At 38.1% G+C, this 13,997-nt stretch overlaps 3 protein-coding genes across 3 annotated transcripts; all 3 read left to right on the forward strand.

Annotated features, from left to right (window-relative positions):
• Window positions 1-2,040: 2,040 nt before the first annotated feature.
• On the forward strand, window positions 2,041-3,025 carry LOC149241991 (18.1 kDa class I heat shock protein-like). Its single transcript, XM_089367615.1, has 2 exons — window positions 2,041-2,515; window positions 2,615-3,025. Exons 1-2 carry the CDS (start codon window positions 2,275-2,277, stop codon window positions 2,842-2,844), a joined length of 471 nt encoding a protein of 156 aa, XP_089223741.1. The 5' UTR covers window positions 2,041-2,274; the 3' UTR covers window positions 2,845-3,025.
• Window positions 3,026-8,781: 5,756 nt separating this feature from the next.
• LOC149241992 (uncharacterized) lies at window positions 8,782-9,408 on the forward strand. Its single transcript, XM_089370739.1, has one exon. The coding sequence runs from the start codon at window positions 8,782-8,784 to the stop codon at window positions 9,406-9,408; it is 627 nt and encodes a 208-aa protein (XP_089226865.1).
• A 2,427-nt stretch (window positions 9,409-11,835) lies between these two features.
• LOC149241993 (uncharacterized) lies at window positions 11,836-13,769 on the forward strand. The gene is made up of 3 exons (XM_089370740.1): window positions 11,836-12,640; window positions 12,794-13,077; window positions 13,434-13,769. The coding sequence occupies exons 1-3, from the start codon at window positions 11,836-11,838 to the stop codon at window positions 13,767-13,769; spliced, it is 1,425 nt and encodes a 474-aa protein (XP_089226866.1).
• The last annotated feature ends 228 nt before the right edge of the window (window positions 13,770-13,997 follow it).

The following is a 13,997-nucleotide window of genomic DNA, read 5'->3' on the forward strand; positions in this document are numbered from 1 at the left end:
TATTGAACAAGTTATCCAAATCATCTAGCATGCATGGCAAAGGGGTATGCTTGCATATTCATCTCTTACATCGGTACACCCTTTGTATATTACATTTATAGGTGTAGGTACAATATAATGTAGATACTCCAACTTATAAGACACCCATTACAAGTTTTGAAAACAATGCCTAGATATCACTCAATACTAAACATTAAATTTCAAAATATGAAATTTAAATTACAAAACTGGGTCTACTAAATATTAATAATTTGAAAATTTGAAATTAAATTAATAATATGAAATTGGAAATTAAATATATCAATTTTTAAAACAATTTAAAATACACAATATTACATACAAAATTTTTCATAATATTATATAAAATTAAATAAATTAAATAATTATTTTTTTTAGTTTATTATGTTAAAAAATATAACCAAAAATCATGAATTTTCAATAAAATAGTAATTTAACAAAAACAATTAAAATTATAAAATTAAATATTGTATAATGGAAAAAAATATCAATCTTAAAATTTCATTGTATTGAAATTAATTTGAAATATACAATATTGCATAAAACAAACAATTAATTTTCATTAAAAATTACAATTTTGTATTTATTATATTTTAATATTAAATATTAAACTTCAAAACATAAATTACATTTTTAAGGAATTTAGACTTCTGTGATCCATAACATTGTCTAGATAATCCGAAATCACATAATTAATCTTTTGTCGACGCGTTTCGAACCAACAAGTGTGGTTCATCGTCAGGACAGTTGATGAATTGATCAGGCTTAGCTTGATTAAATAGAGTGTGCAAGACTCTAACGGCTATATTGCAACGGCTAATTTTAACCAGAGGATCAAAGTCAAACCCTTGATTTTATTATTATGTTAAATATTTTAAAATTTAATTTGATAATGTAAATGTGGAAATTAAATATATCAAAATTTAAATCAATTTAAAATATAAAATATTACATTAAAAAAAGTAATGATAATAATAAATAAAAAAAATTATGGTAGAGTATGTTTAAATACATAATTGAAAAATTATAAATTTTCATTAAAATAATAATTTAGTTAAAAAAAATAAAATTATAAAATTAAATATCATATATTACAAACAAAAAAAATTGTCCAACTTAAAATATTATTGTCTTGAAATTAATTTGAAATATACAATATTACATAAAAACAATCAATTATTATAATGGTAATGGATTAATTTCAATTAAAAATTTCAATTTTATATTTATTATATTTAATGAAAAACACATTTTTATAACTTATAATTAAAATGGATTAATTTCAATTAAAAATTACAATTTTATATCTATTATATTGGATGAAAACACACATTTTTTTAATAAAATTATAGATTACTATATAATTATAAAAATAAATATCATATAATTCAATATAAAAAATTAAATTTCTTAGAAAAAATAATATATTTAAATTAATTTAAAATACACACTATTATATATAATATTAGCATAATAATAATATTTAAAAATATATTACCCATGGGGCTTTGGATTGATGGTGAATGGGTGTATTGTTAAAGCATTCCTTGCTATAGGTTACAGGGCTTTAAGCTTATCGATATTGTCAAACTGACACATGTCCAATTGTGGCCATTCAATTTTATTATAGAATTTAGAATAAAGATTTCTTACTTTTTGGAATCCCCTGGTGTTGTGTGCCTCTAACATTTCCTACATTGCTTGTGTGGATTTATTTTATTTTGAGCAATTTATTGATTAGATTTAGTTTAAATGATTATAATATTTATTATTTTAAACGATAATACAATTCTTTCAATACATTTATATAGGACTCTCTTAGCGCATTCTGGAGCCATTGCTAGTCTTTATTATCGTTTTACTTTGAATTGCCTTCCCATATTCTTAATTTCGTTCTGCAGTGAAATTAAGTTGCAGTTTTACCACCAAAAAAATGAGGTGAAAAATACAATAAAAATAAAGAAAACCATCCTGAAAAGGCCGTTCTCTTCTGGAAACTTCTATCCTTGCCGGAGTCTGGAACCAGAAAATCATCGCGGTTCTGAAAACTTTAGTCTTAGCTACAGTCTCCGGAACCATCATCGTTCACGATTCCACCCAGTTCTGTCACGCCTATAAATAATTTACTCTCTCCCATTTTCATTCAACGATTGTGTGGGCGAGTTTGTTTGCTTCATATCAACGCAAGCGTTTAGTCTTTTGTTTTGATTATTAAGCTCTGCTCGATTTCCCTGTAACGATAAAGAGTTGGAAAAAATGGCACTGACTCCTTTTTTCGGTCGATCTACAGCCGGCAGCCTGTGTAATCCATGGGACCGCAGGAGTAGCCTATTCGAGCCGTGGCTTCCCGTGTCTCGAGTATGGGACGCCTTTGATTTCAGCAGTGCACTGGACACCCCTGCCTTTTCTTTCTCACGGGACGCGCAGGCCATCGCCAACACAAAGCTTGACTGGAAAGAAACCCCCGAAGCTCACGTTTATACCGCGGATTTGCCTGGTAAGTTGCGGCCTTTCTTTTTCTTTGGGTCTGAGTGCCCTGCTTTTCGATTTGCGGCCCAAAGATTGAGTAACGTACTGCTCTGCTGAATGTTTTCAGGGCTGAAAAAGGAAGAGTTAAAGATCGAAGTAGTAGATAACGGCAGTCTGCGAATTAGTGGGGAAAGGCACAAGGAGGATGTCCAGGACACGGACCAGTGGCACCGGGTAGAGCGATCAAGCGGGAGATTCATGAGGCAATTCCGGCTGCCGGAAAATGCAAATGCAGACGGCATATCTGCTAAATTGGAGAACGGTGTCCTGACCGTCAAAGCCCCCAAGATTAAATAAGACGGCGTCTCCGTTAGCGATGTCAAAAGTATTGATGCTTCTGCAAGTGATAAGTGAGGGCGAGGGTTTCATAGTGTCGGGGTTATGCAAGTACAAAAGCTTGGGAGGATATTAGGCGATAAACTGGTTTGATGCAGTGTACTCTTTGGCGTAGGTTAATACAATACTTCTTTGTTCTGCATCTTGTGTTAAAATCTTTTGGGAACTTTCAATGAGAATTTATCTATCCTGAGATTTTTAAACGGCTCATTCTATTAATGGTTTAAAAAGATGAGATAGATATATTTTATTGTTTGAATTCGTTGGTGTGCGGTGAATTGAAACATTTGTTTGCCTCATACTGTGGGGAATTTATGTTGAAACCATCTGATTGCCTCATACTGTGGGGAATTTATGCTGAAACCATCTGTTTGCCTCGTACTGTGGGGAATTTATGCTGAAATCGCTGTTGCTATTCTTGCATGTAAGCCGATTTAGTAATAGATTTAGTATTATTATTTAAAGAAAACCATGTTATTTGGGGAATTTATGTGAAATCATTTGTTTGCTTCATACTGTGGGGAGTTTATGCTGAGCGGTGTTGTTATTTTTCTGAATGTGTGTAGAATCATTATTATTAAAAAAATCATGTCACTTGAAATTATTGGAGTAAAATCATGCCACTTGAAATTATTGGAGGGGTCTATAATGCGATTTTTTTGGAGGCGGAAGAAATTGAGGTTAAATCTTGATTTGTTGCAGTTAAAATGGTTTTTTAACTGCATATTTGGATTCAGCACCTTCGAAAACCCCTGGGACGCTTTCATTGTGCAGAAACTAGCTATCAAACTTGCCATTCCAATAAATTCCTGCCAAATTTCGACCAAAAAAACCCACCAAAAAAACTTTCAAAAAATCGCGTTATAGACAACTGCGAAATTATTTCTTGCTTTCTTGCCGTTGAAGAGGTCAGAGTTTCATTATTATTTAAAAAAAACCTACCACCTGAAATTACCTATTTCAGTCTCTGCTGCAGCTGAACAGAGTTTCACTTAGCCAAATTTTCCTAAGAAAATGAATTTTTAGCCCAATAAAATTTAATAATATATAATACTAATTTTAAATTTATTTATTAATAATTAAAAGAAGTTGATTATATTAACCAATCGATAAATGTTATGAGAACCGTGAGAATGTTATCCCAACACGTAAGCCTTAGGGCAATCTAAGAGGAAGATTAGTGTTAGGAAATCAGATTTAAAATTAAATGTTGAGATCAATTGGTTGTACCATCCCTCTTATTTCACAATCACGTCTTTTTAATATTTAATTGTAATAACATTACATTACATGCGAAAGACACAATATCAACAGGTAACACCCAAATCATGATGAATAACTCTAGTGCCATCTCTTTCTGCGATATGTGACCAACTGGCTTGTAGCCTAGGATATCGCACCAATTCCTTATGACTAACTGTGTAATTGTTTTGATATAAAATTATATGGGTGAAGGTTTTAAATAATTGTTGTTTTTACTTTTTTTTTGGGTGGGTATTAGAGTAATATTTTATATCTTGATTTATTATTATTAAAAAAATTAACTCATTACAAACAATTATTTGAACAAGTGGATCAACTACTTTATAAGAAAGTGGATAATTTTATTGTATTTGGAAAATGATATCCAGCCAATAAAAGAGTAAATGGTTTTATTTATTTATTTATTTGTGTATAATTTGTATATAAATTATAAATAAATGGTCTAATTTCTATATAAAGTGTAAGTAAATAATTATAGTAAATTATTTTTATATGATTTCTACATAGATTGTAACACTGGTGAATCAAAGATGAATAGGTGGTGTCATTGGTGTGTACTCATTTAAATGTATCTCAACATAATATGTGTGAAGTATAAGGTATACATGAAATTTTAAATTATTTTTCATTTTTTTTGGTCAGGAAGCATTTGTATTACTCATTCATAAAGAAATATATATCATATATGCCATCCTTTATGCGCCCCGCCACTTGGAAATTAGAGCAGTAGCATATCAGTGAAACTTTTGTCCATTTGAACAATTAGAACTTTGATTATAAAACCAAAAAGATAATAAAATTTGCGAACATTTTATTGACAAACTTAGAGCTATCAACATATATAATTGTAGCAAGGTTCCCACTAACATATATAACAAAAAAGAAAAGAAAGGCATCCATTTAGACAAAGAATCCATGCATCTATCTAGACAAATAATCCAATTGAATGGTATCAAATATGTCATCTTCCTCTTCAAAGGTAAAGAGCTCGAGTTCTACAAGTTTTTTGGCCAAAATCAAGACCCTATCAATCAACTTCCTGTTGAAGAATCTAGGGCATCTGGGTTATAGTGAGATTCTTCTGACGATGATAACAATTTGTGAAGTACTTTTTTACTTTTCTTATTAGCACAATCTTCTCTTATTATTATAAATGTGTGCTCTTCTTACTTCATCAAATAGTTACCATAACAAAAGAGACAAGAACACAAGATGTTGGCTCTCTGCCAGGGCAAAACCTCCCTCTCTTAGAGAGGAAAACCCTTCTGCAAATTTCTCTTATTGAAGCTTCAATTGACAAATGCCAAACACTAAACCCTTGACTAGTAGATCCTCCAAGCACAAGACATGATTTCTCTTTCTTTTTTCCTTCAATCAATGCCTTCCTTTGCTTTGCACCTTGAAATTTTCCTTTGCACTTCTCCTGACAACTGATAGCCCTTTTTCTAACAACTACAGAAACCCTAGGTCTCCTTAGAGACCTCTTTGGTGACTTCCTTTCCTTCACTTGGCAATCTTTCTTCTTCTTGATATTTTGACTTAGATAATGAGCCTCTTCTTTTGATGTATCTATGAGTTTGGAGGCTGATCCTCTTAACCCTAGTGCAGATTTGATTTCGTCGCACATGTGGTTGATTTAGGGCTTGAGATAGACCTTTTTACATGCTCCCTTCCTCCGCAAGACGTGGAACCTCCTTCGCTTGAGATGGAGGCTTATTTGGAGTCACTTCTTGGCCCAATTGAATTCTATTGTGTTGCTACTCTTGTGGATCTGATGTGATTGCAAAACTGCCCTTCTTTCTTCACGTGTGTGACAAAATTAGGCCCAAACAATCCTCCCAAACTCGGTTTCTCTTTCCTCTTCTTCGCTGCCCTAGAATCACTTTAATGCTCCTTTTTTGCACCTATTTTTCGTCCTTCCTTGCTCGCTAATTTTAGAGATGAGTAGTGATGTTTTTGCGAGGTTGAACTGCCCTATATATAGGAGACTAGTCCTCCTATTTGGGCCAACTTGAGCTAGTGAGGTCGACTTGACTTCAAGTGCACCAAAATTCATTTTTTTGAGTCGACTTGAAGAGGAGACTTGTCCTTGTGCTTTGGAGGATCATTTTTGACATATATCTTTGACATAATTACATAGATTACATAGTGTAACATGCCCACATGTGTCTTCAATAATTACATTGACTCTTTGACTTTCCTAGAAGCACTTAAACATGTGCTTGACCTATCAAATTGGCAAGAAACCCATTATTGATAATGACAAATAATAATTATTTTCTTTTAAAAGTACAAAGATCAAAATTACATTTAGGAAGACCAAACCTAGTTACACTTTCTTCAACACTCCCTCTTAATTAGGGAGGTATTCATAAATCATTACAAGGTGTTTGGACATTTTCAATTTGAAGAAAATCACATAAGAGAAATCGGATTGGAAATCCATTTGTTATAGCATCATAGTAACCAAAATTGTTTCCACAGCAAGGCCTTCACTGAAAACTCTATCTCTCATTAGATCAGAGCACAATGTTGGCGAGAACAATGACTGTAGACACCTTCATCATTGTCTCTCAAGGTACATACCCACCCGGGTGTTCACTGAGTATGACCTTCTAGGACTATTCTTATCTTGGGTTTCCATCCCTCAAATAATATTAGTCATCTTGCCTACGCTTATCTTGGATTCCCTACACATCCTCAAAGAGCATCAGATGTCAGATGATTACCCAATCCTCCATTTTTTCTTCCCAAGTGATGACAAGAATGTTGTGTCTATCTCTCCCTCTTAATCTAGGGAAGATATTCCCATTCTTGTGAATGAATGTACCCAAGCTCCCTCTGGCCAAGAACTTGTCCAAACTCCCTCTTAATTAGGCACTTGTCAGAGTTGCCTCTCAACTAGGGACTTTTCTTTCCATCAACAACTTCTTCTTTGTGGGTCCTTCAGTGGCTTGATCACTTTCTTTCCTTGATGTCATGAAATCGAGCTTCTTCTTTGTAGGGTATCAATCATCAATCACTTTCCTTCTTAGTTCATCATGTCATTCCTTTCTTCACGGAAAGTGGCCTTCTTGATACATATCTGGAACCTTCGTCATATGACTACTTCTTTCTCATCATGCTCCTTTTCAGGAATTTCCATCCACCACATGAATGGTAGTTGTACTTTTACTTACAACCATTGTTCCAGTAGCACTGCATGAACTCATCCATATATTATTAAAGAAATAAAAAATAACATTAAATCAAATAGTACCTTACGAGATGGCTTTCCATCATGACATCTTGTTGTCTTGAATCATCAACATCCTCCATTTTCACATCCCCAAGGCCTTTCCAGGTGTCAAGGTTCCTTTGATATTTTTCTTCCTTTGCCAGAATTCTCATGCCTTCTTCCAGGAGATGCCTTCAACAAATCTGTCGGATGTTGATTCCTAGTGTCCATGGTGTATTTTTATCCCTGATCTCTTTATCTCATATGCTTCTTTATAATTTTTCTTTGTCAACCACCTCATACTCCATATGAGGACATTTCTCATGTTGACCTTTATCAGTGAGTGAACCATGCATTTATGCATTTTCTTCAATGAAGGAGATCTACCTTGTCCTTGACCATGCTACCAGAGAAATTCCCCATGTTCATTAATACAAATGATGACATGACTTAACTAAAAAACATAGATGCATACATACCTCATCTTTAGTTATTTTCCTTGATCATCTCAGCTTCTTTTGACAGCTTCCTCGATTGAGATTACCTTAAACTCCTTTTCTTTGCTACATCTGTCCTTGCCTACATAGCATCCTTTATTGAATCCCCATTAGTGAAATTCCTATCAAGACATCTGCTTTTCCTGAAAGTCATGAACGTTCTATTGAATATCCCACTGGAGGATCCTTGCAGTCGTCATCCAGCAAATTCTCCTTTCTGTTGATGATAGTGGCCTTCTAAGATGAATCTTCTTGATCATGATCATTCCTTTATGCATTGATGAGGTTGTTCAATAGTTACATCCTTCCTACATGAATATCTTTATCTAAGCTATCTCTACATAATGCTCCTATATTCCTGAAGATGCCATTCTCATAAATCATGCATTCTATCCTGCTTCTACATGTTCCTATGATACCCAAAACTTTAAAGAAGACTTATATGAAGAAGTTAATTTCAATCATAGTAGAGGCCTGGGGGGCTTTGGATTGATGGTGAATGGGTGCACTGTTAAGGCACTCCTTGCAATAGGTCACTTGTTCAAATCCCCCGTGGATGCTTACCTACCAAAAAAAAATTATTAAGGATAGTAGACTGGCTGGCTCAACCTAGCCGCTATGCTCCCTTGTGCTGCCTCCTGCGGCCTCCCCGCCTGACAGCCCTTGTTGCTGGGCCTTCTCGCTCTCGGCCTCCCCCGACTTGGGCCGCCTCCAACTAGTTCCTCCTACTTGGCATCTCCTTTTTCTGAGCGATTGGGCCAGCTTTGTAGATCTGCTATGATCAGTCATGCCGCCCTCAGGGGGTCCGGATCCATTGGACCCTCCCCTGCCCCCTCCCGTGGAGGTGATTGCTTTCAAAGAAATGATTGATTCGAGCACCAAGCGTCCGCCTCAGCCAGACAACAGTAGTTTGTCAAGAAGATGGAATCCATACCCTCAGTAGCCCTTCTTGAAGAAGAAACCTACAAAGCAACTCTGAATCTTACTGAGAGAGGTCTCATAGGCCAGTTCACGGGCCTCTGGCCCTCACCCAAGTCGGTAGAGGAATGGACTCAAAGGAACTGGACGCCGTTAATCAAAGAAGGAATAAAAAACTACTTCGTAGGCAAAGGCTTCTTTGTCTTCGTCTTCGAAAGTGCAGAGGACAGAAGCCTAATCTTCAGAAACAGACCTTATTTTATGGGCCCCCAAGGTCTATATCTCAACAAATGGTCGCCAGATTTCGACCCAGCTCAGGATTTTCCATCTGCTGTACCGGTGTGGGTGCAGCTTCCCCATCTTCCCCTCCACTACTGGAGTCAGAAGTCTCTTCAGATCATCGGCAACGGTTTAGGAAAATACATAGATCAAGCTGCAAGAAAAGATCAATATTCATGTCCACGCATTTGTGTCGAATTTGACCTGGAGGAGGGTCTACCAGAAGCCATTAAACTAACATTCACAGGATGGACGCATGTCCAAGAGTTGGATTATGAACAACTTCCATGGCTACGGGCACTTCACCAAACAATGCAAGAAAAAGGCGGAAGAACAACCAGACAAACATAACGACGAGAAATGGACCCTAATACAAAAAACCACCAATCACAAAAAAGGAAACGGGAAAGGCATTTCGAAAGAGGCACCAAGCAGCTCCAACCCCACCCAAGAAAAGAACTCAAATGACAAAGAAAACAGACATAGCAAGCCAGCTACAATAGTCTCGGAAAATTTGGATCAGACTGTTCCTCCTATCTCTAACAAAGAAGATGAGGAAATGGCTCACCTGGAAGTCCCCCAAGGAAGCCCTTCCAATCCCTCATACACAGATGTCACAAGGAAAAAACCAGCTGATAGCTCTGACTCCTCGAAGGAGGAAACCTACGAGCAACCCACAAGAAAAGTCGGCAGGAAATCCCAGAGAGAAGCAAGGGAAGAGGAGGCGAAAAGGCTCAAAACCCAAGGAAGCCAGCCCATAATAGAGATGTCTATCGGGAGAAACTCCAAGAACATGCCCCCTAAGGGAGGCTCCCACCCCACCCCTGGTAAATAATGCACCTCCTCTCTTGGAACTGTAGAGGTCTGGGTAATCCCACAAAAGCAGAAGCGGTCAAGGATCTACTCAAAATAGAACCCTCAGACATTCTCATGCTCCAAGAGACTAAGATAGAGGGTAAAGCCCTTCTAGACATAAGCAAGAAATGGAAGAAAAGTGCAGGAAGAGCAGTCAGCTCAAGAGGCTCATCCGGAGGGCTTGCAACTCTTTGGACAGAAGATCTCTTCCATCTGATCAAATCCCATGAGACCCAACACTGGATCTTTACGGAACTAATGCATTGTCCAAGTAAGTTGACCATATCCCTCTTCAATCTTTATGTACCTGTCCTGTATTCTGAAAAGAGAGATTGTTGGAATTCACTTAATGAATTTCTAGAGCAGCATTCCCCAAGTAATATCATTCTTGCTGGGGATTTAAACATTGTTTTAAAATCCAAAGAAAAAATGGGAGGAATTAACAACAGAGATACAGCAGTGGGATCTTCTTGATTTCAATTCGGTCAAAGGGCTCTACACATGGTCCAAAAACAGAGTGGGAGAGGACCATATATCAGCCCGTCTGGATCGGTTCCTAGTCCAAGGTGCCCCAATGATGAACAAGAAGATAATCATCACCATACTCTACCCAAACTGACCTCAGATCACAAACCAATTCAGCTCATTCTGGAAGATGAAGAAGCACTAGGTCCAATCCCCTTTCGATTCAGCCCTCTTTGGATAGAAAGGGACAGATTCACTAACATAGTGAAAGCAGCATGGGCCAAATCCTTCACAGGGTCCTCCAATTATGTGTGGGAACAAAAGCTCAAAGCCACAAAGCAAGCCCTAAAGAATTGGATAAAGAAACCTGCCCCAAATCCAACCAGTCAAAGAAAAGAAATTGTTCAGTCTTTAGAGGCATTGCAAGTCGAAATGGAAACCAGAGATATTACTCCAACACTGCTTAACAAAGAAGTTAAAATACAATGCTCATCATTTCGATCTTTCCGAATGGAAGAAGAGTATTGGAGAATCAAATCTCGAAGTCTGTGGTTGAAGGCTGGCGACCGGAACATCTCCTTATTCCATCGCCAATATCGAGCAAGACTCTCCAGAAACCATATCTCTGAAATAACAACAGCAGAGGGGCAGATCTGCAAAGGGTTCAGCCAGAGAAAAGAGGTAGCTGAAAGACATTTCAAACATCTCTACACCGCAAGCATTCAAACCAACGAGGAAGAAACTGTTGAGCTCCTCTCGAACATTCCTCTCCTGGTCAGCCCTGAAGACAATTTCGTTCTCATTAAGCCCATCACTAAAGAAGAAATCATAAAAGTCATCTGGTCTATGGACTCGGACAAGGCCCCTGGGCCTGATGGATTCAGAATACACTTTTATAAAACTTGCTGGGACATCATCAAAGCGGACCTTTTAAAGATGATAAAAGGATTCATGAAAAAAGCCAAAGTAGGAGGAGGAACTAATTCCACCTACCTCACCCTTATCCCTAAAGAAACCAATCCCGAAACCTTCGCCAGATTCAAGCCTATATCGCTTTGCAACGCCTCCAATAAAATTCTGGCAAAGCTCCTAGCAAACAGGATCAAGCCATTGCTCAACAGGCTGATCTCAAGCAATCAAGGTGGCTTCGTAGAAGGCAGGCACATACTGGATAATGTCATCCAAGTTCAGGAGATAATTCACTCAAGCAAACAGCAAAAAGAAAAAGGCATGCTGATAAAACTCGACATGGCCAATGCTTTTGACCGAGTCAATCGCTCCTTCCTCTACAAAGTCCTCCATTCCTATGGCTTCTCCCCCCATTTCGTCAATCTCATCTCTGCTTGTACTGACAACACCTGGATTGCCCCTCTTGTAAACGGTCGTCCTACTCCTTTTTTTCAAGCACAGAGAGGCCTCAGGCAAGGATGCCCACTCTCTCCCTTCCTGTAAATCCTGATGGCGGATTCTCTCAGCAGAAAGCTATCAGCTAAAAAAGTCTCAGGCTCCCTTCCTGGCCTCAAACCTTCCAATACCTCTCCAGCTGAAAACCACACTCTATTTGCGGATGACTCTCTCCTCATGGGAGGCGCCTCTGTTAGAATAGCCAAAGCTTTTGACTATGTCTTAAAATGCTATTGCAAGGTCTTGAGAGCCTCAATCAATGAAAGAAAAAGTGAAATCTATGGTTGGAACATTGGCCAACAAGAGCTCACATGTATCTCTAATCTTCTTGGCTTCAACGGACATGCACATTGGGAGAAGATTAAATACCTCAGCCTTCCCATCACTAAATGTTTCAACAAGAGGTCGTTGTGGTCCGAAATTATCAGCAAAATTAAATCAAAAATCTCAGCCTGGGGAGGTTATTGGCTCACAAAAGGAGGCAAGGTCATCCTGATCAAGGTTGTGTTATCTGCGCTCCCAATTTACCATGCAGCCTTCCTTCTCGCCCCAAAAAGTGTGACAGATCAAATCTCCAAAATCCTTCGTGACTTCCTCTGGCAGGGAGGGAAAGGAAATCAACGCAAATTTCATTTAGTGAAATGGGACATGGTCAAACGCTCAACTTCTGAGGGAGGCTTGCAAATCCGCGACCCTGCATTAGTCAACTTGGTGATGGGAGGCAAAATCATGTGGAATCTTTTCAAAGACCCCAAGCATCCTGTCAGCGAAACGTTGAAGTTGAAGTATGCCCACAAGGTGCCGCTCAGAAATCTGCAGGCAAGACAATCAAGTTACAGCACTCAGGTATGGCGATTATGTAGTAAAAGTCTAAACTTCTTCAAAGGAAAGGCATATAGGATCCCAGGCAACAGCAAGCAAACAAATATGTGGCACGATCGCATAATGGATTGAGACTCCCTCGCAGAAAATGAAGAAATCGCAGAACTGAAAAATTGGCTGGAATGCGCAGGGATAAACAGCGTCTATGAATTATCCAAATGGGACTGTCATGACGATTGGCAAGGATGGGACTTCTTTGGAGTTCCAGATCACTTAAACCAGCAAAAATGCATCCTTGAAGAATTGTTGGAAGAAGCGGCCCCAGTGAACAAGAAAATGAATGATAGTTGGGGGTGGGGGAAATCTGGAAGCTACACAATAGCAAAAGCTTACAACGCCCTCCAGCCAATCAGGAATAGCAGTAAATCTCCAGAGTTTTGGAGGAAATTTTGGGATCCGCTAGCTTTACCTAAAGTAAACTTCTTCTTTTGGACACTGGTTCACAACAAGTTGTTAACAGGAGACAATCTGATGAAAAAAAGCATAGCTGGGCCGCATAGATGTGAGCTGTGCAGAAGCAGCTCAGAAACAGCCAAGCATCTCTTCATGGAATGTAATTTGCTAAAGAAGTTTGGAGACTCATACTCCATCAGCTAAAAATCACAGTGCCCCAATTTAACTCTGTAGCAGATCTATTTGACGCATGGAATCAATGTTCTCCCAACAAAATCCCCAGCAAATCATTTTGGAGAAAAGTCTGGAACGCTATCCCCAAATATGTATGCTAGCAGATCTGGTTGACCCGGAATGATCTGATTTTCAACGAAAAGGTGCAAGCTCCATTCTCAGCAGTGGTAAAGGCCAAATCCTTCCTCCTGGAAGCAGCACAACAACAATATTTTTCAGATGACACTTTGCTTCTCCCTGAAGAAGAGAGGTGGCTGGGCCCCCTTTCCCCCTACCCTCGGAAGCAGTTATCAGCTCCTCAAGCAGCGAATCCAGAATGGCGAAAAAGAGACTCCGAAGCTACTATTCAAGAATGGTGGCGAAAACAAAAAATTACTACGATTTTCTTCGATGGAGCCTCCAAAGGTAATCCTGGGACAACAGGAGCAAGAGGGGTCATCTATGCCTCGGACGGATCAAGAAGGGACAGCTTTCGCTAGGGCATCGAGCAGAAAACCAACAATCAAGTAGAGATCCAACGCCTGCTCAAATCTTTTCAAATAGCCAGAGAGAGAGGAGACAAAGAATTCCAAGCTTTTGGAGACTCAAAGATCCTAATAAAAAATTTAAACACGGGCAAATTGTTCACCAATGCAAGCCTCAACAAAACTCTGAACAGATTAAAGAGAGTTGTGCTCGACTTCGACTCCTACAAATTCCTCCATATC

Source organism: Pinus tabuliformis, chromosome 8 (genome assembly GCF_031772625.1).
Source record: "Pinus tabuliformis cultivar Carrire ecotype Pingquan chromosome 8, CPIR1, whole genome shotgun sequence".
NCBI lineage: Eukaryota > Viridiplantae > Streptophyta > Pinopsida > Pinales > Pinaceae > Pinus > Pinus tabuliformis.

What these genes read in the sequence shown, in the direction of transcription:
- LOC149241991 (XM_089367615.1), top strand. Translation starts at nt 2,275, where the DNA reads ATGGCACTGACTCCTTTTTTCGGTCGATCTACAGCCGGCAGCCTGTGT. An exon ending in TTATACCGCGGATTTGCCTG is followed by an intron (nt 2,516 to 2,614) that starts GTAAGTTGCGGC and finishes GAATGTTTTCAG; the next exon opens with GGCTGAAAAAGGAAGAGTTA.
- LOC149241992 (XM_089370739.1), top strand. Translation starts at nt 8,782, where the DNA reads ATGGAATCCATACCCTCAGTAGCCCTTCTTGAAGAAGAAACCTACAAA.
- LOC149241993 (XM_089370740.1), top strand. Translation starts at nt 11,836, where the DNA reads ATGGCGGATTCTCTCAGCAGAAAGCTATCAGCTAAAAAAGTCTCAGGC. An exon ending in CACTCAGGTATGGCGATTAT is followed by an intron (nt 12,641 to 12,793) that starts GTAGTAAAAGTC and finishes TGGAATGCGCAG; the next exon opens with GGATAAACAGCGTCTATGAA. An exon ending in ATCCGCTAGCTTTACCTAAA is followed by an intron (nt 13,078 to 13,433) that starts GTAAACTTCTTC and finishes TTCAACGAAAAG; the next exon opens with GTGCAAGCTCCATTCTCAGC.